At 43.6% G+C, this 22,360-nt stretch overlaps 1 protein-coding gene across 1 annotated transcript in view; it reads left to right on the top strand.

Annotated features, from left to right (window-relative positions):
* lama5 (laminin, alpha 5) overlaps window positions 1-22,360 on the top strand; it is a 262,194-nt gene that overhangs the window by 122,716 nt on the left and 117,118 nt on the right. Inside the window, exons 13-22 of the mRNA XM_041204512.1 lie at window positions 439-576; window positions 3,035-3,169; window positions 4,649-4,783; window positions 7,740-7,877; window positions 9,515-9,561; window positions 12,147-12,246; window positions 12,446-12,498; window positions 17,225-17,330; window positions 20,048-20,150; window positions 22,200-22,356. Coding sequence (XP_041060446.1) covers window positions 439-576; window positions 3,035-3,169; window positions 4,649-4,783; window positions 7,740-7,877; window positions 9,515-9,561; window positions 12,147-12,246; window positions 12,446-12,498; window positions 17,225-17,330; window positions 20,048-20,150; window positions 22,200-22,356 — 1,112 coding nt within the window. The remainder of the gene's footprint in view (window positions 1-438; window positions 577-3,034; window positions 3,170-4,648; window positions 4,784-7,739; window positions 7,878-9,514; window positions 9,562-12,146; window positions 12,247-12,445; window positions 12,499-17,224; window positions 17,331-20,047; window positions 20,151-22,199; window positions 22,357-22,360) is intronic.

Raw genomic sequence — 22,360 nt, 5'->3', positions numbered from 1 at the left:
GGAAGAGAGAGTGAGGCAGAGAGGTTTAGGTTGGGAATTCCAGAGCTTAAGGCCTAAGCAGTTAAAGGCACGGCCACCAATAATGGAGCAAAGGAAATAGGGAATGTGTAAGAGGTTAAGAGTTGGAGGAGCATGGAGATCGCAGAGGGTTGTAGGGCTAGAGGAAATTACAGAGATGGAGAGGGGTGAGGCCATGGTATTTGCAAACAAAGATGGGCATCTTAAATCCTGGCCCCTTTCAACATGGAGATAATATCGTTCACTCCAGTGAAATGCATTGTCTAGTTCCCAGGCCCAGAGACAGCAAAATGGTAACTGGCAGGATAGCTTAGAGATCCAACATTTTTAAGCAGTTATCAGTAGGGCTTTTAGGCTTTTTTTTTTGTGACTGTTAAATTATCCTATGCTTGCTATAAATATAATTGTTTTTTATTGTAGCGTGTCGCTGTTTGGGCGCGGGTGTTACTGGCGGGAGCTGCAATGAAGAGACCGGACAATGCTTTTGTCGACAAGGATTTGAGGGTTTCTATTGTGACCAGTGTGCCCCAGGCTACTTTAACTATCCACTCTGCCAATGTGAGTCGGTGCTTCGATTTCCAATTTGTACTGTTCTATGCAGGCGAAAGAATACAAGAGATAGAATGAAATAAAACTTCCATCGTTTATGTTTTAAAATTCTCTTGAAATGCTGAATATTAAAATAAGCCTTTTTGTGGTATACTGACCATAAGCCAAGCTAAAAATATACATTACTATCAGCAAAAGAATACACAAGAAAATTACCGTGTTCAACATGCCCAAAGCACCCAGTAGAAAATTGTAAAGAGTTCTTGTTAAATATTTTCAAAGAAGAATTAATAATCGAGTGATTTTCATTTTCACAAATCAGAGCTTATATTTGCCGTTAATAGCTATAGGCGAAGATTTACTGATCAAAAGATGAACTTTCATTTATAAAGTGCCTTTCCTCAAGGGAACTCAAAGAGATGCTCAGCCAGTGAATTACCTTTGAAGACTTTGTTTAGAGTATGATCACTAAGGTTATAATCCCATGGTGGGTGCCAGAAACTGGTGCAGATGCCCGAGGCCTGACACACACCCAAGGAGTTCAGCCTGTTCTACATAAAGTCTAGTAGGGTCCTCCCAAACACTAAGAAAATTAGGAGCCACTTCATACTGCAGCTGGAGTACTTGAGGTGTAGTTTAGCCATTCAATGATCAAAGGGAGTTCTCTATCTTAAAAAAAATTCAACATCCCTGCCCACTATCCCTTTCCCCAGACATCAGCTCTGCTTGCTTTCCTCTTCTGGCCTCTCCCCTCCCAACCCATCACCACTACTGTTACCATCCTGCTGATGCTTAAAGGGCAGCCAGTAACCCTTCAATGGTTGCTGATACCTGATGTCCTTGTTCTGTCACTCCTGGCATATCATTACCTGATGCTTATTCAACAACAACATATTTATAAAGCATCTTTAACATAATGACACTTCTTCTCAAGGTGCTTCACAGAAGTATTAAAAGACAAAGTATGACACCAAACCATATAAGGAAATATGAGATCAGACAACCAAAAGCTTGGCCAAAGAGGTAGATTCTAAGAAGTGTCTTAAAGGAGGAAAGCAAAGTAGAGAGGCGGAGAGGTATATGGAGGGAATTTCAGAGCTTGAGGTCTAGCTAACTGAAGGCACAGCCGACAATTAAAATCAAAGATGCTCAAGAAGCCAGAATTGGATGAGTGCAGATGTCTTGGAGGCTTGTAGGGTTGGAGGAGATTACAGAGGTAGGGAGGGGCAAAGCCATGGAAGGATTTGAAAACAAGGATGAGAACTTTAAAATTGTGACGTTGCTAAACCAGGAGCCAATGCAAGTCAGTGAGTTCAGGGGTGATAGGGGAATGGGACTTGCTGTCCATTAAGACACGGACAGCAGAGTTTTGAATTACCTCAAGTTTATGTAGGGTAGAGTGTGGGAAGCCAGACAGGAGTATGTTGGAATAGTTGAGTCTAAAGGTAGCTAAGGCATTGAGAGGGTTTCAGCAGCAGATGAGCTGAGACCAGGGCAAAGTCAGGTGATGATACCGAATTGGAAATGGGCAATCTTAGGTCGGAATGAGGTCGGAAGCTCATCTTGGGATCAAAGGTGACACCAAGATTGCAAACAGATTGGCTTAATCTCAGACTGTTGCCAGAGAGAGGGATGGAGTCAGTAGCTAGGGAATGGTGATTGAAGCAGGGACTGGAAACAATGGCTTCAGCCTTCCCAATGTTTAATTGGAGGAAATTTCTACTGATTTAGTACTGGATGTTAGATAAGCGGTCTACTAATTTAGCAGTAGTGGAGAAGTCAAGCTTACCATGTGTTATCAATCGCAATCCAAAGCCAGAACTCTGACAGAGCTTTGCTAAACAGGTAGAGGTAGTTTTATGAAGCATCACCGAAACCAGGAATTCTGGTAAACTTCAAACTAGCTTTTGGAAGCTTACCATGCTACTAAGATCAGAAGATGGCCAGAATCATATTTGCTCAATTCATACTTTAAATGCAGTAGGCTTACTTTTTGTTCTCTTCAGTGATATTGGGGAAACTATATCAAATCCCTGATACATTGTTCAACCTCTCCCTTCCTTCTCTCCCTAAAGCATTTTAGAACTTCAGCTTTCTGCCTGTTGAGTTTGCTTACATAATAACAGTTATTGCATTTCAAAGTAATGCAATGTATGTGAAGCACTTGCAGACTTTCTCAAGACATGTAGCAGTAAAATGTTATATTTTTTCCTTCTTTTGAAGTTTGTTTTCTTCTTATTAACAAGTACTTATTTAGAAAGATCAGATGCATCGGCTCAGTTTAAAGTTACCTCTGAAGAAGGCTTTGGGTCTAAAACTGATTGTTGAGAAATATAAAGTTGAGTCCTTGTTCTACTTAATTCCCAGGTTACCAATGCTAGCTAGGAAACCGATAAAGCAGATAGACCTCACAATAAAGCATTTTCAAAGTGTAACGTATCTTTTTCTCCCCTCCCTCTTCTTGCAGTGTGTAGCTGCAGCATTGCTGGCAGCTTGCCTGAGGTTTGTGATCACTCTGGACGTTGCCTGTGCAAGCCGGAATTTGATGGAGCTCGCTGTGACCAATGCGCTGTTGGCTTCCATTCCTACCCTCGTTGCCATGGTTAGGATTCTTCATGCAAATATTCTTGGCAAATATTACATTCACCAAAGACGCTTGTCCCTGATATTCATGCGGAAGGCTTGTAGCAGATTGGAAGCCTGGAAGCGAGAACGTGGAAATCCTCCTAAACTTAACAGCAGGATATCTTCTCAATATTATTTTTCCATTTCCCAAACAGCAGCCACTTTGAAAGGCTGGCTAATGGCTGTCAGACAGGAAGGCCTGTGGTGTAAGGTTGCAGCTGAAAGCGGAGAAGGGGGAGGGAGGGAGAGATCTAGGGGTGGAGGGGGTTGGAATTGGGTGTCAACTTGGAGAATGAGGGTGGGGTGGGGATAAGCACCAAGGGGCACAGGATTGCGGTGACGTGATGGATCATGGGGAGGAAGCAAGTTACGGCAGGTTAGCCAGGGGTGCTGAGGGGTGAAATACTATTGCCCCTCTTGGCCCACAAGCGTCAATATAAAAGGCATTTTCCTGCTGGATCTGGCATTTCTTGTCTTCCTGGGTTTCATCACCCCTGAGACACACTGTGCACAACCTCATTAACCTTTTTAAATTAGAAATATAGGAACAGGAGTGGGCAATTTATATTCTGAAACCTGTTTAACCGTTTATTGAAATCATGACTGATCTGTGATCCAACTCTTTCCCTTAATAACTTTGAAAAGATAATTTTAACTGAGATTTATAGATTTAACAATTGATCCATCATCAGTGGCCATTTTTAAAAGAGAGTTCCAAACGTCTACCACTCTTTATGTGAAGAAATGTTTCCTCAATTCACCTCTGAGGCCTGGCTTCAGTGTTTGGATTATGCCCCAACTATCCGAAATAGTTTCTCCCTATCTGTTCCCATAATGTCTTGAAACCTTGATCAAATCACCCATTAACCTTCTAAGTTCCTGGGAATGTAACTCTAGTTTGTTTTAATCTCTCCTCGCAGTTTAACCCTTGCAGTCCAAGTATTATTCTGGTAAATCTACACTGCACCCCCTGCAAAGCCATATATCCTCTGCAAGGTATGGTCATACTAATTGCTCGGTCTAACCAGGGCTTTCTTTAACTGAAGCATGACTCTTACCCTCTTGTATTCTGTTCCTCTGAATATAAAGGCCAGAATTATTGTCCTGCATCTTGAAAACAGGTTACAAGTCCAGCTTCCGTCCACTCCAGTTAAACAGGAAGCCATGAATGGTTAAAATTGAAAACAGAGGGCTAGGAATCATAGAAAATCAGGCAAAGCAGAGCAGGCTCCCATGGCCTGGGAGTGTGTTGGAAGAAGAGCAGTAGGCACCAGGGAGTGAACCACCCACCAACCATGTGCCAGTGGGAGAGCCCCATCCCAAACACCAACCCACAACCATCCCTGGAGGCACTGGGACACCCCTCCTACGTTACACGGATTAATATCTTTTTCCAAATTGCAACTTTTTGCTGCAGCTTGAGTAACTTCAGTCTGGTTTGTCTTCCCTTTGCTAGCTTGCTCCTGTGACGATCGTGGATCGGTGGACAATCTCTGTGGGTCTACAGGCCAGTGCCAATGTCATTCCAGCTACTCAGGCCCCACGTGCAACCAGTGTGCGCCAGGTTTCTACGGATACCCCAGCTGCACATGTGAGGAATTTGTTGAATGTTATTTGGCTCATACTAGGTGAACCAAGCCTGTCAACTCAAAGACAGAACTTCCAACTTAGCATTTCAGAAGTGTAAAACTCATCATAACTCTTTAGTAGGATGTGGTAAATACTGCTAAAAATGCAGGACTTCCATGTGACTACAGTTATTACATGTTCATTTTCTGGAAAAGCTATGCTACCAACTAACGCTTTCTAAACATGCAAAGCTTTCCTTAACCTTGTTCTCACAATAGCATATGTCTCTTTAACTTCCAGACTGTCACCATTCTAAATATTGGGCAAGGTTTTGTCCTTTGGGTCACGACCCCGACTTCTGGATCAAATGGGTGGGGGCCACAAACCCACATTGTGAGGAAACAGTCACCCGGCAGTGGTTTTGCCTGAATTAATTAATGGTCAGAGGGCGGACTCGGCATCCGATTAAAGATGGCGGGCAGGGTCTTAAAACTGGAGGAGGGCCAATAGGAGGCTGCGCAACCTGGAAGGAGATGAAGCCTGCAGTTCAGATAAGAGAGAGATTAAAAATAGAATCTGCAGCCGAGCCATCAACCCCTCCACGGGTGGTCTGGGGCTGCATCTGTGGACAGGCAGGCGGGCAGGTTCCCAAAGCCTGCCTGGAGTGTAGGCCCCCACCCTGACCTGCTGCTGGGAGGTCACCTCCAGGCATTCAGGAGGCCCCAGAGGCCGACTGGAAAATTCCAGTCAGCCTCTGGCAATAGACCTCAATAGGCCTTTAACAAGCTCAGTTGGCTTGAGGGCGGGATGCCTTGCTGACCTCCATTCTGCCTCTGGGAAATGGACTGGAGGCAGGTGGTGCCGGGAAACCGGCAGGACAGCAGCCAGCACAGATTTTTGCACCCACACGTCTGTGCTCGCCCCCATATGGAGCTACGAATCCTGCCAGTGGTCTCCACAATCTTGTGTCTCTGCTTTAATCAGGGAAGGCTACTATATGTGAAAGTGGTGCCTGCCCTCACTAGCTGAATATGAAGCATGATTTGAAACCTTCTAGCAATTGGTAAATTTTGAAATATCTCCCCAAGTTATAAAACCACAAATTCAAGAAAGCTTTCTGACTATTAAAACTATTAATTTGTAACTCATTTGATTGGAGTAGAAGGCTATGCTGTTTTCTTTTTACATGAAGCGGGATGAGAGGAGACTCCCCTGGAACATAAACAAGTTTAGCATGGATAATTTTAGCCAATGTCCTACTTCTGTGCAGTGCATTGCATTTAATAATGAATGAGGCATTGTCCTTTTTTGAGTGGAATTGTTGCTGTTTTAATAGAGCTGTGCTATTCCCCAGTACCCTTTTTGTTGATGATGGATTCGATAATTTCGTAGATAAGTAATGCTGTGCTTTTTTGTTTTATTTGCTCATGGGATGTGAGCATCTTATTGCCCATCCCCAATTTCCTTTGAGAAGGTGGTGGTGAGCCACCTCTTGAACCATTGCTGTCTCTCTGGTGTAGGTACACCCACAGTGCTGTTAATGAGGAAGCTCCAGGATTTTGACCCAACGGCAATGAAGAAATGGCAATATAGTTCCAAGTCAGGATGACGTGTGACTTGGGGGGAACTTACAGACGGTGGTGTTCCCATGCGTCTGCTCTCCTTGTCCTTCCAGGTGGTCAAGGTCATGGGTTTGGCACGTGCATTTGAAGAAGCCTTGGCAGCTTGTTGCAGCGCATCTTGTGGATGGTACATACTGTTGCCACTGTGCACCGATGGTCAAGGGAGTGAATGTTTAAGGTGGTAGATGGGGTGCTGATCAAGCCAGCTGCTTTGTTCTGGATAGTGTTGAGCTTCTTGAGTGTTGTTGGAACTGCACTCATCCAGGCAAGTGGAGGATATTCCATCACACTCCTGACTTGTGCCTTGTAGATGGTGGACAGGCTTTGGGGAGTCAGGAGGTGAGTTGCCGCCTGCAGAGTTCCCAGTTTCTGACCTGCCATTGTAGCCACAGTATTTATGTGGCTGGCCCAGTTAGATCTATGGTCAATGATGACCCACGGGTTGTCGATGGTGGGGGATTCAGTAATGGTGATGTGATGGAACATCAAGTGGAGATGGTTAGAGCCTCTCTTGTTAGTGAGATTATTGCACTTTACAAACAAAGGTGGAAAATTAGACTAAAATCTCCTGTAATGAGTTGATGTCCTTTCATTATTCCCCAGTTCACAGCTCCAATTTACATCGTACAGCGTCTTTCAAATAATACAGCATCACAAGCATTTTATAGGAGAGTGGTAGACAAGTGGGATAGCGGAGGATAGTTAGGCAAGGTGACTGAGTCTGGGTTGCAGAGGTAAGTTTTCTGAAGAGTGGAAAGAGAGCTAACAAGCCAAAATGGTTTAGATGGATAGTTCAATAATATCAGGTCTTGGCTGAAAGCTGGGAGGAGAGGGGCACCTTGAGTAACATGCAGTAGATCAGAGCTGGACAAATGAAGGGTGCTTACTAGGGTGTAGGATCACAAAAAATTGCAAAGGTTTGAGTGAGATAGTTGCCAGAAACATCAGTAAACATCTAAGAACATATTCCCAGTTAGATAAACCAGCTCTAGAGTGATACTAGTCCAGTTCTAACCATGGTTAAAATAACCAGGGAATTCTGCAGTTCTATTCCTAGGCAGCAAAAAATGCTTGCTTCATTTCTGAAAAATGATTGCACTTTATTTTTAAATTCCTGTTCTATATTTCAGTAATATTGGCTGATTTGTGAGTGCATATTTCAGACATATTCTTGTTTCTGCCATAAGATTTTTTTTCCTGATGTAACTAACTCTGCTGCACCTGGGACCACATAGTGAAATGTTGAAAGTTCTGTGTCTATTTTGTAAATAGGAAAGAATCCATACTGTTCAGCAGGATATAGCACAAGTGCGTGGAGCAAATTAATATCGTTGACCAGTTGCTTATTTATTACAGCTTGTCGATGTACCTTGGAAGGCTCCTATATTAATTCTTGTGACCAAGAAACGGGGAGGTGTAGCTGTCGCCCATATGTGGCAGGGCTGCATTGTGACACGTGTGTTGAAGGAGCTTATGGATTTCCTGATTGTCGAGGTAAGGGGTTTAATAGCTTTCTGTCGTACACTCAATTTGACCGGTTTGCTGAAGTAGGAAAAATAAGTGAATTCATAACCATGGGAGGGGCAGGGAAGGAGCATTGGGAGTGTGGGGGTGAGGGGGCTGTGTCAGAGGTAAGGGTTTGTGGGCCTGACATTCATCAGTACAACTGGGCTGATCTCCGAGTAAATGGAGACAGGCCTTGCAGTCTGGTGGCCTCACTACCCACCCACCTCTGTTGCCAACTGCCTCCAGAGGTGTTGGGCCACTCTCCATCCCAGCACCCCTCCCCAGTACAAAAATTTGGCAGGCATGGACTTCCTTAATAGAGACGGTTTGTGGAGTCGGGAACATTGCTTCACAAAAATCCTGGGTTTTTCCTGGTCTGTATGGTAGAGTTCTAAACTCAAGTAAGCATCGTCTGTTGTAATCAGCAAGTTTGATCTCCAGTATATTGGTTTGTTAGTACCATTTTCCTTTGATTACAGTGAGAACATATATTCTGTTGGTAGTATTGTAGATACTATAGTAAACTAGCAGTGACTTTACTCAGTGATGTGGGATGTAGCTGCTGTGACTGCCCAAAATACTATTCACCGGTGGGTTGTGGTCACGTCATCAGAAATTTGAACACCCAACAAGATCTAAAACTTTCTCCTAAACTCCCCACTAATCCTTTTATTCCCTTCTTTCAAGCATTACTGATATCACATTATATTCACAGCGCCATCTGTTTTTCTTTCAGTACAATAGTTTAAATTCTTATCATTATCACAGTTTAAGTGTCACACTTCAGTTGTGTTCAGATCAACATCCTAGAGGTTACCATTGACCAGAAATTGAACTGGACCAGCCATATAAATACTGTGGCTACAGGAGCAGGTCAGAGGCTTGGAATTCTACAGCAAGTAACTCACCAACTAACTCCCCAAAGCCTGGCCACCATCTACAAGACACAAGTCAGGAGTGTGATGGAATACTCTCCTCTTGCCTGGATGAGTGCAGCTCCAACAACACTCAAGAAACTTGACACCATCCAGGACAAAGCAGCCCTCTGTATTGGCACGCCATGCACCACCTTAAAAATTCACTCACTCCACCACTGACGCACAATGGCAGCAGTGTGTACCATCTACAAGATGCACTGCAGCAACTCACCAAGGAGCCTTTGACAGCACCTTCCAAACCCGTAACCTCTACCACCTAGAAGGACAAGAGCAGCAGATGCATGGGAACACCACCACTTGCAAGTTCCCCCCAAACCACTCACCATCCTGACTTGGAACTATATCACCATTCCTTCCCTGTCGCTGGGTCAAAATCCTGGAACTCCCTCCCTAACAGCACTGTGGGTGCACCTCCATCACATGGACTGCAGCAGTTCTAGAAGGCCACCACCTTCTCAAGGGCAATTAGTGATGGATGCCTACATCCCATGAAAGAATAAGAACAGATTTTACCTTTTGTACTCCACAACTAATTAACATATTAAGAAAACAAGGACCTTGCATTTAGAGAGCACTTAGCACCAAGTGGTTCATATCAATGAAATATAAACACTGTTACTAGATAGACAAGGGTGCTGGTAAGTTAGTGGATTTTCATGGCCTCACACATTTTTTATTTATCCATAGTGGCTTCCTGTGACCCAGCAGGCTCTACATCTCTCTCCTCTGATATTGTAAGTAATATACATTTGTTATATATTAAACATTTGAATTATATTCTGGTTTTTAAACAGAATCTCTTAAAGTATTGTTAGAATGGACAGAAAATTAACTGGGGTGGGGTGGTGGGAAGGAAAGGAGGTTTTCTCTGGTTGTTAAATATTAATGGCTTTGTTAAGGCCAGGAAAGATTTCCTCTGATTTCCACGAACGTAAACACATCTTGTTTGAGTGCTTTTACAGCTTTGCATTTACAATGTCCGTGAAACAGCACAGAGGAAATTTCCTCCCATGTGTAATAAAACTGTCAATCACTTCTTTTGAAATGTGTTTACAAATTCTGTTAAATGTTGCATACAGAGAATGAAACCTTCCTTTAAGATTCCTTTGAAAGCTAATTTAGTTTTAAATGTCCAGAAACCATGAATATGTGCTTTGTGTATTTGGTTGATAGTTCAGTGCTAGCTTATTATTTATCGTGTATGTGTGTGTGTGTGTGTGTGTGTGTGTGTGTGTGAGCGAGAGAGAGAGAGAGACACACACAGACAGATAGAATATATTAGTAGAGAAGCTAGGTCTGAAGTAGATAAAACATAATTTGAATTTCAAAAGAGGTGGTGAAATGTTACACTTAGCCAGAAGCCAAACAGTGTATTTATTTTTCCCAAAGCTTATTGATAAAGTTGGTACTCCGAAACATTTTTGTTATTAGAAAAGTAGAGTTGAAAAGACATATTGGGGCAATGAGATTTACATTAAAAAGGGAGAAACCTGTGTAAAGGAGATGAGGTTATGTGTAAGAGGAAGATATTCTAAGATCTAACAAGTGTGAAAAGCCCCCAGCCTCTAAGCCTCAAGTTACTGTCTACATGAACTGAAGTAAAGAAAACTCACTTTGAGTTTGACTGTTCAAGGTATTGTGTTGTTTTGCTGGCTCTTTTAAAATCTGCGCTTTACTGTTGCCTTAACGAAGATGTAACTGGGAGTTAGATTAACTAGGGGAACTAGGAGTTATCACAGTAGAACTTCATAAACCTATGTGCGTGCTGAAAATCTTTTTTTAATTAATAATTAGTTTTGTGAGAAACATATAAGACTCAGTGGTGTTATTACTACTCAAAATAAATTTTCCACCCCTTAAACCCCAGCTATACCAAAAACATTGCCATAGGACAATGGACAGAAGCTCTGAGCTGCTGTTTAGCATTAAGCATCAGTCAACGCTGCCTACTAAATGGAAATAGATGGTTCTTTAAGAATTTTGTGCTGATGTGCTACAATCTAAGGGTCAAAGTGGACGTGACTTCTCATGACACATTACATAGATGGAAGATGCTTCTTTCCCAGTTTGGAAGAGGTGTTCAGTCCAATGCAATATCAATTGAAACCTTGCTCCTTGCATAGAAACTTGTTTGTTACGCAAAGCTTAAGCATTCAATAGCTTTTGGAAAATGTCAAATGATATTATCATACACTTTCTCCAAGCTTTCCCATTCTCCTGGGAATCACCATGACAACATTTCCAAGACAGCTGTCTTGTCGCAGTTGTTTCCAACTACAACCTAGCGTGATGCCTAATGTAAAAGACAGAGAAGAAAAGCATAACAGCTGTTTAGAATTCTTCATCCACTGGGGCCAGAGGTACAGAAGTAAATGAACTTCAGATTTAGTCGATGTGTAGGATATGTAATCCACTTTGAATTAAAGAGTTGGGCCTCACAGTCGTCATTGAAGCAGTTCCATTGTGGAAATTCAGAATTTTGCGTGTCACCAGTTGCCTTTGAGACCATTACCACCTTAAATTGCTGCAGTCCATGTTGTGTAGGTATACTCTCACTGCTTTCTGTAGTGGTTTGATACAACTGAGTGGCTTGTGAGGCCATTTCAGAGGCCAGTTAATATTGCTATAATGGACTGCTGTGAGCATGGAGTCACATTTGGCCAGGATAGGTAAGGATGGCAAAATTTTTCCCTGGAAGAGTTTTTGCAACAATCATTATTAACAAGACTAGCATTTTATTCCAGGTATGTTAATTAATTGATATTAAACTCATCCCAGCAGCTGTGGTGGGAATTGAATTTGTCTAACTGGAATCCGTGCTGTTGGCCCTATTTTGCACCACAGATTTAGCCAACTGAGATATCGGTATCAACCTACAGCTCAGGAAGATCACAAGATCAGACCTCCATTCACAGTTGGACTGTCAAGCGAATGTATTTAACAAATAATAAATAACTGGTATAACAGAGAAGTTTCCAATTGAAATTTTACAAACCTGGCTCCTCAAGATGAAAGCATAGATTTATAATTTCTACATAAATTACTATTTTTTTTAAATCAAAATTTTGCATGCACTGTGATTATACTGGTCTGACCTAAATATTGAAGGTTCCAAATTGATTATCTCTGATTTGAAGATGCCACATTGGTGTAGTGTGCAATTAATCCAAAGGCACATTTCCAGTGAGATGGGGTAGGGACAGAAATGCTGCAAGGTTTGAAGAAAACTTGTATTTGATGTACCCAGACTAGAGCTTTACTGGTAGGCAGTGCATGTGACATAAGTGACCAGAGATATTTGTGCATCTTTTCCAATCAGGACTCTTGCCAATGTCGGACAAATGTTAAAGGTTCAGCTTGCGATATGTGCAAACCTCTTTATTGGAATCTTTCGGCTGAAAACCCATGGGGCTGTACCAGTAAGGAATCACTTCTTATCTCTCTACCACGTTTAACATTGGTGGACTCTTTTCAATGTTGATTATTGTTTTCGCCACCTGAATTAATTTACCTTTAGTGCACAGAATCTAATGTAAGTCATGATTTAATGTATATTTTGCAGAATGATGCCATTGTCAGTCACTGACTACCTTTACATGTACCTATATTTATTTTCAGGCTGTCAGTGCCATATCGAAGGTACATTAAACAGCGTTGCAGAGTGCTTGCAGGTTAGTCAAAGTAGAAACTTGCAGTACAGCAATAATTCTTTCCATATCGGTGAACTCCAAGTGCAGAATCTTCAGGTCGGTGAGCGGGGGTGGGCCCTGCTTGCCAATATGTAAAATGACGCGCGGTGATGTCGGGCGTGTGTCCCAATGTCACCGCACGTCATTCAGATATTCAGTTCAGCGGGCACGTATCGGAGTCAGCTGCATGCCCACTGAGCTGTCAAAGACCTATTAAGGCCATTTGAATATCAATTAAAATACTGAACGGAGTTGGCCATCCAACCTTAAGGTTGGCGGGCAGGCGAAGAGCTCAGGCGACCTTCACATTTATCATGAAACCTCATCCACGGGCGGGATGAGGTTTCATGAAGGTTTTTAAAGTTTAATAACATTTTTCAGTAAAATTCATTGACATGTCCCAGCTCATGTGGCACTGTCACATGAGGGGACATGTTTTAATTTTTTTTTTCTTTATTAAAATTTTTAAAGATCAAACTAATCTCCCTGAGGCAGCTCTTTGCCTCAGGGAGATTTCTGCACCCTTTCGCATGCATGCACGAAGGAGTACAGACCCCAACTCAGCCTACTCCCCCTCCCCCGCCCACACAGGGAGCACACAGGGAGCGCACAGCGCTTCTGGGTCCACGTCACGCTGGGCGGGCCTCAATTGGCCCGCCCACGTAAAATGGCAGCGCGCAGCCGATCGTGGGCAGCAATCAGTTGTGCGCCCGCCCACGTCCGCTCTTGTCCAAACCCCAGCCTAATGGGGAGAAAATTCTTCCCCTGAAGAAATTGGTTGGGGGACTGCAGGACTCCAACCTCTATAACTCTCCCTCTCCCTCTGTGAATACTCCTATAGTTAGCGCATGCCTGAAATCTCTTTCCCCCCCCCGCCTTGAAATCATCAAAGGTGCACAGTCGTTTACAGAAGGAAAAAGACCAAGGGCAGAATTTTCTGCCTGTCGGGTGGGCGGGCCTGATCCAATCTCCGGTGGGCGGGCAGTTGATCCCCGCCAGTGAAACGGGCCACACCACCATTTTACTTGGGCGGACCAATTAAGGCCCGCCCAGCGTGACATCTGGCGGGAAGTGCTATGCACTCCCTGTGCGGGCGGAGGGAGGGGAGTTCCTTAAAAGCGAGAGTGCACTCTTTCGCACATGCACACGAAAGACCGCAAATCTCCCCGAGGCTAAGTGCAGCCTCAGGGAGATCGCCTGGACTTTGAAAAATATTAAAAATAGAAAAAAAAAATTCCCTTACATGTCCCCCTCATATGACAATGTCACATGAGTTGGGACATGTTCATAATTTACACAATAACTTTATTAAAATTTTTAAAACCCTACATGAAACCGCATCCCGCCGCAGGATGAGGTTTCATGTTTTCTCCATTTGCCGCCGGGGCTCCTGGCCTGTCCGCTAACCTTAAGGTTGGACGGGCAGGTCCTTTAATTGTTTAAATGATCCTGTCAATGGCCTCAATTGGCCATTGACAGGTCGGTGGGCCTGCAGCTGATTTTGCTGCGGCCCCGCCTTCCTGAAACTCTAAATAGGGCGGGATGATGTTGGGGGTTCCGCCCGACGTCATCCCCCATCATTTTACGCATCGGCGAGTGGGCCCTGCCCCCTGCTCGCCAACGGCAAAATTCTGCCCCAAGAGTAAATAGGCCATTAAGCCCTCCAAGCCAGCTCTGCTATTCAAAGTCATGGTTGATCATTTACCTCAATTCGACCTTCCCACAGTATCCCCTTCATACTAAAAAACATGTCCTGAATGTACTCGTCGACTGTTCACAAATTCCAAAGATTTACCAGAGCCCATTGATGAAAGCTTTCTTCATTTCAATTGTAAATGGCTAACCCCTTATGAGATTTTGACCCACTCCATCCCAACCACCAGTTCTGGATGCCTCCAGCCAAAGGAAATATGCTCCCAGCATCTGCCCTGTCAAGTCATTTAAGAAATTGTGTTTCAATTACTTCATCTTGGATTCTTTCAAACTCCGTGAAATGTAGTCCCAGTCTACTCAATCCCTCATCATAGGACAACTTCCTCACCTAGGATTCAGTCTAGTGAACCCTCTTTCTACCCTCACTAAGTTCAATTCAAGCCCTTTTCACAGACTTAAGCTCTCACCAGTTCTTTGGTATGACCCCAAAGGTTTGTAATGCCCTCGGTCTCTTTTGTATTCATTGTTGAAATAGAAGTGTCGCTGGAAAAGCCAACATTTATTGCCTATCACCAAATGCCTTTGAGCTCAACAGTACCTTAAATCACTGCAGTCCATGTTGTGTAGGTAAACTCTCACTGCTTTCTGTGGTGGTTAGATACAACGGAGTGGCTTGTGAGACCATTTCAGAGGCCAGTTAAAAATGCCAAAATGACTGCTGTGAGTATAGAGTCACTTCTAGGCCAGATCAGGTAAGGACAGCAGAACTTTTCCCTGGAAGGGCTTTTGTAACAATCAAGTAGTTTAACGGTCATTATTAACAAGACTAGCATTTTATTCCAGATGTATTAATTAATTGATATTAAACTCACCCCAGTTCCATGGTGGGTTTTAAACTTGTGTCGCTGGAATTGTGCTGTTTGCCTTATTCTGCAGCACACATTTAGCCAACTGAAATGTTGGAATCAACCTATAATTCCAAAGGATCATGAGATTAGACCTCCCTTCACAGTTGGACTATCAAGCAAATGTATTTAACAAATAAACATTCAATAACTAATATAACAGAGAATTTTCCAATTGAAATTATAATAACCTGGGGCTCCTCAAAATGAAAGCATAAACTTACAATTTTTACATAACTTACTATTTTTTTAAATCAAAATTTTACATGCACTGCGATTCTTATACTAATACTGGTCTGACCTAATTATTGAAGGTTCTAAATTGATTATATATCTCTGATTTGAAGAGTTGAACTTAATTAACTGGCTCCTAAAACAGTTGTTGGCTTCGTGGATTTGAATAACAAGCAGCTAAATTCTGGTATTTAGATAATGGATCCAATCACATATGACTTTAATTTATATTTAAAATATATAGCTTGGTTCTCTTCTTAATCCTGTAACTTTGGAAGCAGCCAATCAAATCTTGCAATATTTTTGAATGTAGGGCAGGGAATTTAACCCAAATGAAGACGGGGTCACTAGCATGCTCTGGGTCTGTACCTGTAAAGGCATCTGAGTGGCATCTATTTTTTTATTCAATCTTGGGATGTAAGCATCGCTGCCAAGGCTGGTTTAGACAACAGCTTCCAAACCCACAATCACAACCACCTAGAAAGACAAGGGCAGCAGACGCATGGGCATGCCACCACCTGGGAGATCCCCTCCAAGCCAATCACCATCCTGCCTTGGATATATATCGCCGTTCCTTCATTGTGACTGGATAAAATTCCTGGAGCTCCTCCCCATAGTGGTACTGTGGGTGTACTTACACCACAGGGGCTGCGGCAATTCAAGAAGGCAGCTCATCACCACCTCCTTAAGGGAAACTGCAGTTGGGCAATAAATGCTGGCCTAACCGGTGACGCCAATATCCCATGAATGAATTCTAACAAAATTATTGCCCTTCCTTAACTGCCCTTGTGGTGAGCTGCCTTCCTGAACTGCATTCAATGTATTGTAGCACAGCACTTTCTCTAGTGGTTTAAGATAATTGAGTGACTTGTTGCACCATTTCAGAGGGCAGTTAAGAGTCAACCACATTGCTGTGGACCTGGAGTCATGTGTTGGCCAGACTATGTACGGATAGCAGATTTTCTCCTCTGAAAGATGGGTTTTTATTCCAGATTAATTAATTAATTAATTAAATTTAAATTCCCTCTACTGTGGTGATGGGATTTGAACTCATGTCTCCGGAGCATTAGTCTGGGCCCTTTGCTTTACTAGCCCAGTAATGTTACCGTTATGCTCAGAAGTGTTATGCTGCACTAAGGACACTGCAGAGCCTCCATAACAAATAATTATCTTCACTCTGTAGACCTGCCACTTTCTTGTTAAGTTTTGGTGCCTTTGTAACCTTCAGTGAATCTCCTGTCAGATGCTGAGTTCCATTGAGCCCTTATAAGGATATACTGGTCAAAATTCCCATGGAAGGCAATAGAACTCTTCAGATGGGCCCCATTGACATGTGCAGGGGGGGCATAAGATAGAAGATTCACCAATGCCCTCTCCTGTTTGCCAGATTTTCCTTTCAGGGCACAAAAGGCCGAATCCTAGTGGAACAAAGCCCATCCTATTTTCTGGTCTCCCCAGTGGAGAAATGCCATATTTCACATTGCCGCTAATTGGAATTTTATGACTTGTTTTTTCCTGCTGGTTTTGAATCTAGACAAAATTATTACACCCTTCTTCACAGTGATTGTAGGCTATTTGTTCAAATGCAGAAACTGGCTGCTAAATCTAACCCAAGTCGAAGGTGCGAGGTTGCAGAAGGCAGCCATATAATTGGAGACAAAGCAGCTGAATACTGGCCACAAGCCTAAGGCCTCAGCCCTTTTCTAATTTAGACCTGGAGATTTTGTGTGTGAGTCTTATCTGTTCACGAGCATCATGTGTCGCCTTTTCAATCCTTTCCTAGTATATGCTTTTATTCTATTGCAGCATCTGCAGACTTAACATTAACGTTCGTGCACAACTGAACATATTGCTCGCCAAAATATGAGAGCTTTTGTTTCAGATGGCCCCTGTAATGTTGCTCCTTTGCTTTGTAGAGTGATGGCCAATGCTTCTGTAAGCCTAATGTCTGCACTCATCATTGTACAACTTGTAAAGCGGGATACTATAACCTCGATGACAGGAACTATTTTGGCTGTCAAGGTAAGTTCCCTGCGACCGAGCTTGACAGCTTTTCTTTACATTTATACAACACCATATTAGCAACAGGAACTGCAAGCCAGGGCCTGAGGTGTATGACCTTTTTTGCATTTTTTTTTCGCTACGTCACACCGGGGTCTCTTGCCTGTGGTTTCCATTGACCTCCTGAAGCTCTTGTAGTAAAAGTCTAAATAAACTCTGGCAGCTGCTGGGACTGGTTTGTTTGGATTTCAAAGTGATTTATTACCTGACAGATAAAAGGATTAAAGAGAGCCTGTGTTGAAGGAAAAGACACCGTGGAGCAACTGACGATGTTAGACTGCTGTACCGTGTGTCCCACTCACTTCAGTAGGATAGGCAGCTTGTCCAAGGGGTATTTCCTCACTCCCCTCCTATGAACTTCAGGAAATCTTCCAAATAGTAACTGGGGAAACCATTCTGGATTCACCTAAGCTCTGTTTTTCACTCTGGTTCAGTTAGGAAATACATTTCCACCAGTGTAACACTACATCACCTTAAGGGTCCAATTTACCTCCCCTTGTTGAGTAAGCTAGGCAGCTATGCCCAACTAGGCCCAAACCTCTGGATGGAGGCCATTTTGCACTCCCCTTTGGGAGGGGCGTGTGCCCAAAAGTTTTGGGGGAGGAGGAAAGATGGAAGTTGGAACTATATTCTCACTGAAAGCCTGAGAGGTCTGTAGTGGGAATGGCCAGTGTCTTCGGTGTCTTCTGGCTACTGTTTTAAAAACAGTAGTCACAAGAGGGTGAATTTTATCCCCATCGGGGGTGGGGGTGGTTTGGACGGACGTGGACAGGCACACAGACAATTGCCACCCGTGAGCGGCTGTGCGCTGCCATTTTATGTGGGTGAGCCAATTAAGGCTTGTCCAGGAGCGTTGCACACCTGGAAGCGCTGAGCACTACCTGTGTGAGCGGTGGAGGGAGTAGGCAGAGTCGGGGCCTGCTTTCTTTCGCACATGCACGTGAAAGAGTGCAGAAATCTCCCTGAGGCAGCTGTGTGCCTCAAGGAGATCAGTTTGAGTTTCAAAAATTTTAATAAAGAAGAAAGATAATTTAGGACATGTCCCCACATGTGTGAAAGTGTCACAAGGGACATGTCTATGAATTGTACTGAAAATCTTTATAAATCATTCATGAAACCTCATCCCGCCCATGGATGAGGTTCGATGGAAAACGTGAAAGCTGCCTAAGCTATTTGCCTGCTCACCAACTTTAAGGTTGGGCAGGCAGCAATGTTAAGTGGTTTAATTAGTTCTTAAATGGCCTTAACAGGCCTTTGACAGTCGGCGGGCGCACAGCCAAGTCGGTTGTGTGCTGTCAAACTAAAAATCAGAACGATACCCGTCGGCGAGCAGGCCCTGCCCCCGCTCGCCAAGCCGAAGATTCTGGCCACAGTTGCCATCTTCAATTCCTGGCTCCATTGTCACAGAGAGATAAAGAGAGGCGTCCAGGAAAAGCCTGCTTCTCCCCAGTCTTGTGATGAAAGAGAGGTGGGTGCTGGGGTTAAGGTCCACTTATTTTGGACACCCCTCAAAATGGGTGCCTTTATTACTGTGGGGGAGGAAAGTAAAGAAAGAATGCCAGTTATTTCCTCCTGCATCATTAGCACACTTGCAACTTGCGTCTGACTGTTGCAGGTGCCCTCAGGCCTTCAGTGACAATATAGTTCCATCTTCCACCTCTCCTCCTCCTCCAAAAATTTTGGGCACATGCCCCTCCCAAAGGGAAGCACAGGTTTGGGCCTAGCCAAGCAAAGTGCACAGCTGCATAACTTACTCAACCTGGGGAGGCAAATTGGACCCTGAAGGTGATGTAGCGTTACACTGGTGAAACTGTTATTTCCTAATTCGACCAGGGTGAAAAATAGAGCTTAGGTGAATCCAGAATGGTTTTCCCAGTTACTATTTGGAAGATTTCCTGAAACTCATAGAAGGGGTGTGAAGAAATGCCCCTTAGACAAGCTGCCTATCCTACTGAAATGAGTGGATGCACGATACAGCAGCCTAACACCGTCAGTGGCTTCACGCTGTCTCCATGACTACCTGGAGGAAACCAAAGCAACATAAGGTGGACAGAGACCAGTGCTTTGCACATGGGTACCAAGGATTCCCCATTGTATATTTTGAGTAGGCTATCAGAAATAGGAAAGTGCGTTTTTGAGATGTTCCCTCAATATCCTTCAGTTCCGTAGTCTGCAACTCCTTGAATTTCATCCCATCTGCCAACCCTTGTTTCCACACCCCCCTCCACCTCCAGCTTAAACTGGCATCACCGTTCTAATAAAACTAGATCAATATTTAGTGAGAGAAAAAAATGTTGTCTTCAGCATGCCTTGAGTTTGATGATTTAACTTAACTGAATAATCCAAAGAGCTCTGCAAACCCAATTTAGTCCGGCAAATTTGTTAAGACTCTCCCTGTATGTGTTGCCACCTTCCTAACACCCAAATGTAGTCTTCCTCACTAAAACACAGCCTGTGGGAGTCTCACTGTGTATTCTACAATTTGGATTAGCCTGGGAAAGTAAAGAGATGGGAGCTTAAAACTCTGTCAACTTGTAACAGATACTGTTGAAACAGAAAGACTTGTAATGAGATTGAGGTTATGAAACGTTCAATAAAACAGAATGCTTGATGGGGAGCGTATCAATTTCAAGCTTTACAAACATAACCATCTTTAATTTTTTTTTTTGCACGTGCAGGCTGCCAGTGTGACATAGGAGGCTCACTGGGTAGTCTGATGTGTGCTGACCGATCAGGAAGTTGTCAGTGCAGACAGAACATTGAAGGACGCACATGCAACCGGTAAGAATCAAAACCGGAGCTCCTATGTTCCTATTTCTGTCTAGCAATCTCCTTTCAATACTGAATCACAACTTAACTTTCAGTCATAAATTGTTGGATGTATGTTTTAAATGGGGCTTATACCAGTAACCATAGCCAGAATCTTCAGGTCAGCGAGCAAGGTGAACCCCCCTCGCCAACCACATAAAATGACGTGCGGTGATGTAATCGCGCGTCATTCCGATCTTTGGTTCGGCGGGCGCGCACCGGAGTCGGCTGCGCGCTTGCCGAACTGTCAAAGGCCTATTAAGGCCATTTAAATTCCAATTGAAATAATTAACTGAGCTGCCCGTCTAACCTTAAGGTTGGCGGGCAGGCAAAGAGCCCAGTCAGCCTTCGCATTTTTCATGGAACCTCATCCACAGGCGGGATGAGGTTTCATGTAGGGTTTAAAACTTCAGTAAAAAATTTTAATAAAATTCATAGACACGTCCCAGCAGGGCTCGCCTCACTCACTGACCCGAAGTTCTGGCCATGGTTACTGGTATAAGCCCCATTTAAAACATGTCTTCATTTTTTTTTTTCCTTCATTAAAATTTTAAAAATCAAAGTAATCTCCCTGAGGCAGCTCTGTCCCTCAGGGAGATTTCTGCACTCATTCATGTGCATGTGCGAAAGAGTGCAGGCCCTGACTCAGCCTACTCACCCCACCCACACAGTGGGCACTCAGCGCTTCCGGGTGCACATCACGCTGGGCGAGCCTCATTGGCCCACCCACCTAAAATGGTGGCGGGCATCCTAAAGTGGGCAGCAATCGGCTGCGCGCCCACCTGTGCCCGCTTCCACCCAACCGCCCCCAATAGGGAGAAAATTCTCCCCTATGATATACTGTGGTACGATACCCCTCATGATAGTTACTTTTGATGTTCATTGACTATGTGGATGGGCAAAGCCATAAAGAAGTATTAACTACACCCGTACCTTGGAAATCAGGTGCACTATTGCCACAAAATGTGAAAGTTATCAATGAGGTATTTTCTTTGTCCTATTTGAGTTCTTATTCACTCCCCCCCCTTCCATTTTAAACTACCTACATTTTGTCTCTCGTATAATGCATTAATTCACGTTTGTTGAAACTGTTCTGCAAATTGCTGTTAACAATCATCATGGAATAAATTACCATGCAGTGTCCATTTTTAAGGGCCTCTTCCTGCTGCCGCCAGTATTTAACCAGTGTGCCAGTACAGGAGAGCTACTGGCTTCTGATTGGCTAGCAGCACTTGGAGGCATGACATCCGCCCTCCAGCAGGGTCCCTGGGTGGGGGCAGGGGGATGTTCCCCTCACAGGAGCTGGGAACTCTGACGCTGTCCAGGTAGGTGCCTGATTGGGATTACATCCCATTGGACCTCCTGGAAATAGCCCTGGTGGGGTTGCCACTGGTTTACCAGCTGGTGGACAGACCCCCCACCTGTGACCGTTAAATTTTGCCCATAGTTTCAGATTTCCATGACCTTTTGAAATGCTTTCTAATTTTCTCCTTATCTGTATTGAACCTATGCAAGAATTAACAACAGTGCTTTTCACAGCCACCCTTATAATATTGAAGATTTGATTTAGATCACCTATCGACCCTCTAAGCTGAAGGAAATACAGCTGTTCTCATAACTTAACCCTTACAATTAAAAGCCTACCTGCGGGCCCCTTGTTTTGGGATATTCTAATGTGCAATCATCGTCATAGTGACTTTCTTTTCCACATAGTTGGGTCATCTATCCCTTCAAGTCGAAAATGGGAGCCTAACTTGATTTTATTTGTCTTCATCTTGATGTGTTCTTTCTAGTAGTTGACCCTTAAAGCTTTTGAAAGTTTCTTTTTCTAGCTTCCCACTTGCCGACATGTAGGTTGATGCTATAGGAAGAGTAGGGCTGAAAATGAGAAAAGCTAAAGTAAATTGCCAAAAATAGGAAAATCCCAGACCTAATATCGATGCTTCTCCCATCTCAAATCCAAGTTGCTGGGCTACGTGATAGGTTTTCAGTTCAGATCCTCTTCATGATTTCTTTTTTCAGGGCAAAGCCTGATCATTACTTCCCTGACCTGCATCATCTGGGGTTTGAGATTGAGGAGGGAATGACACCTGATGGGAGGGCTGTTCGTTTTGGTTTTAATCCACTTGAGTTTGAACACTTTAGCTGGAGGGGGTATGCGCAGATGTCTCCAATTCAGGTAA

The sequence above is a fragment of the Carcharodon carcharias genome, chromosome 14 (assembly GCF_017639515.1).
Source record: "Carcharodon carcharias isolate sCarCar2 chromosome 14, sCarCar2.pri, whole genome shotgun sequence".
In the NCBI taxonomy this organism is placed as follows: domain Eukaryota; kingdom Metazoa; phylum Chordata; class Chondrichthyes; order Lamniformes; family Lamnidae; genus Carcharodon; species Carcharodon carcharias.
Note: the sequence above shows the minus strand (reverse complement) of the source record. Positions and strands in the feature narration are given on the sequence as shown.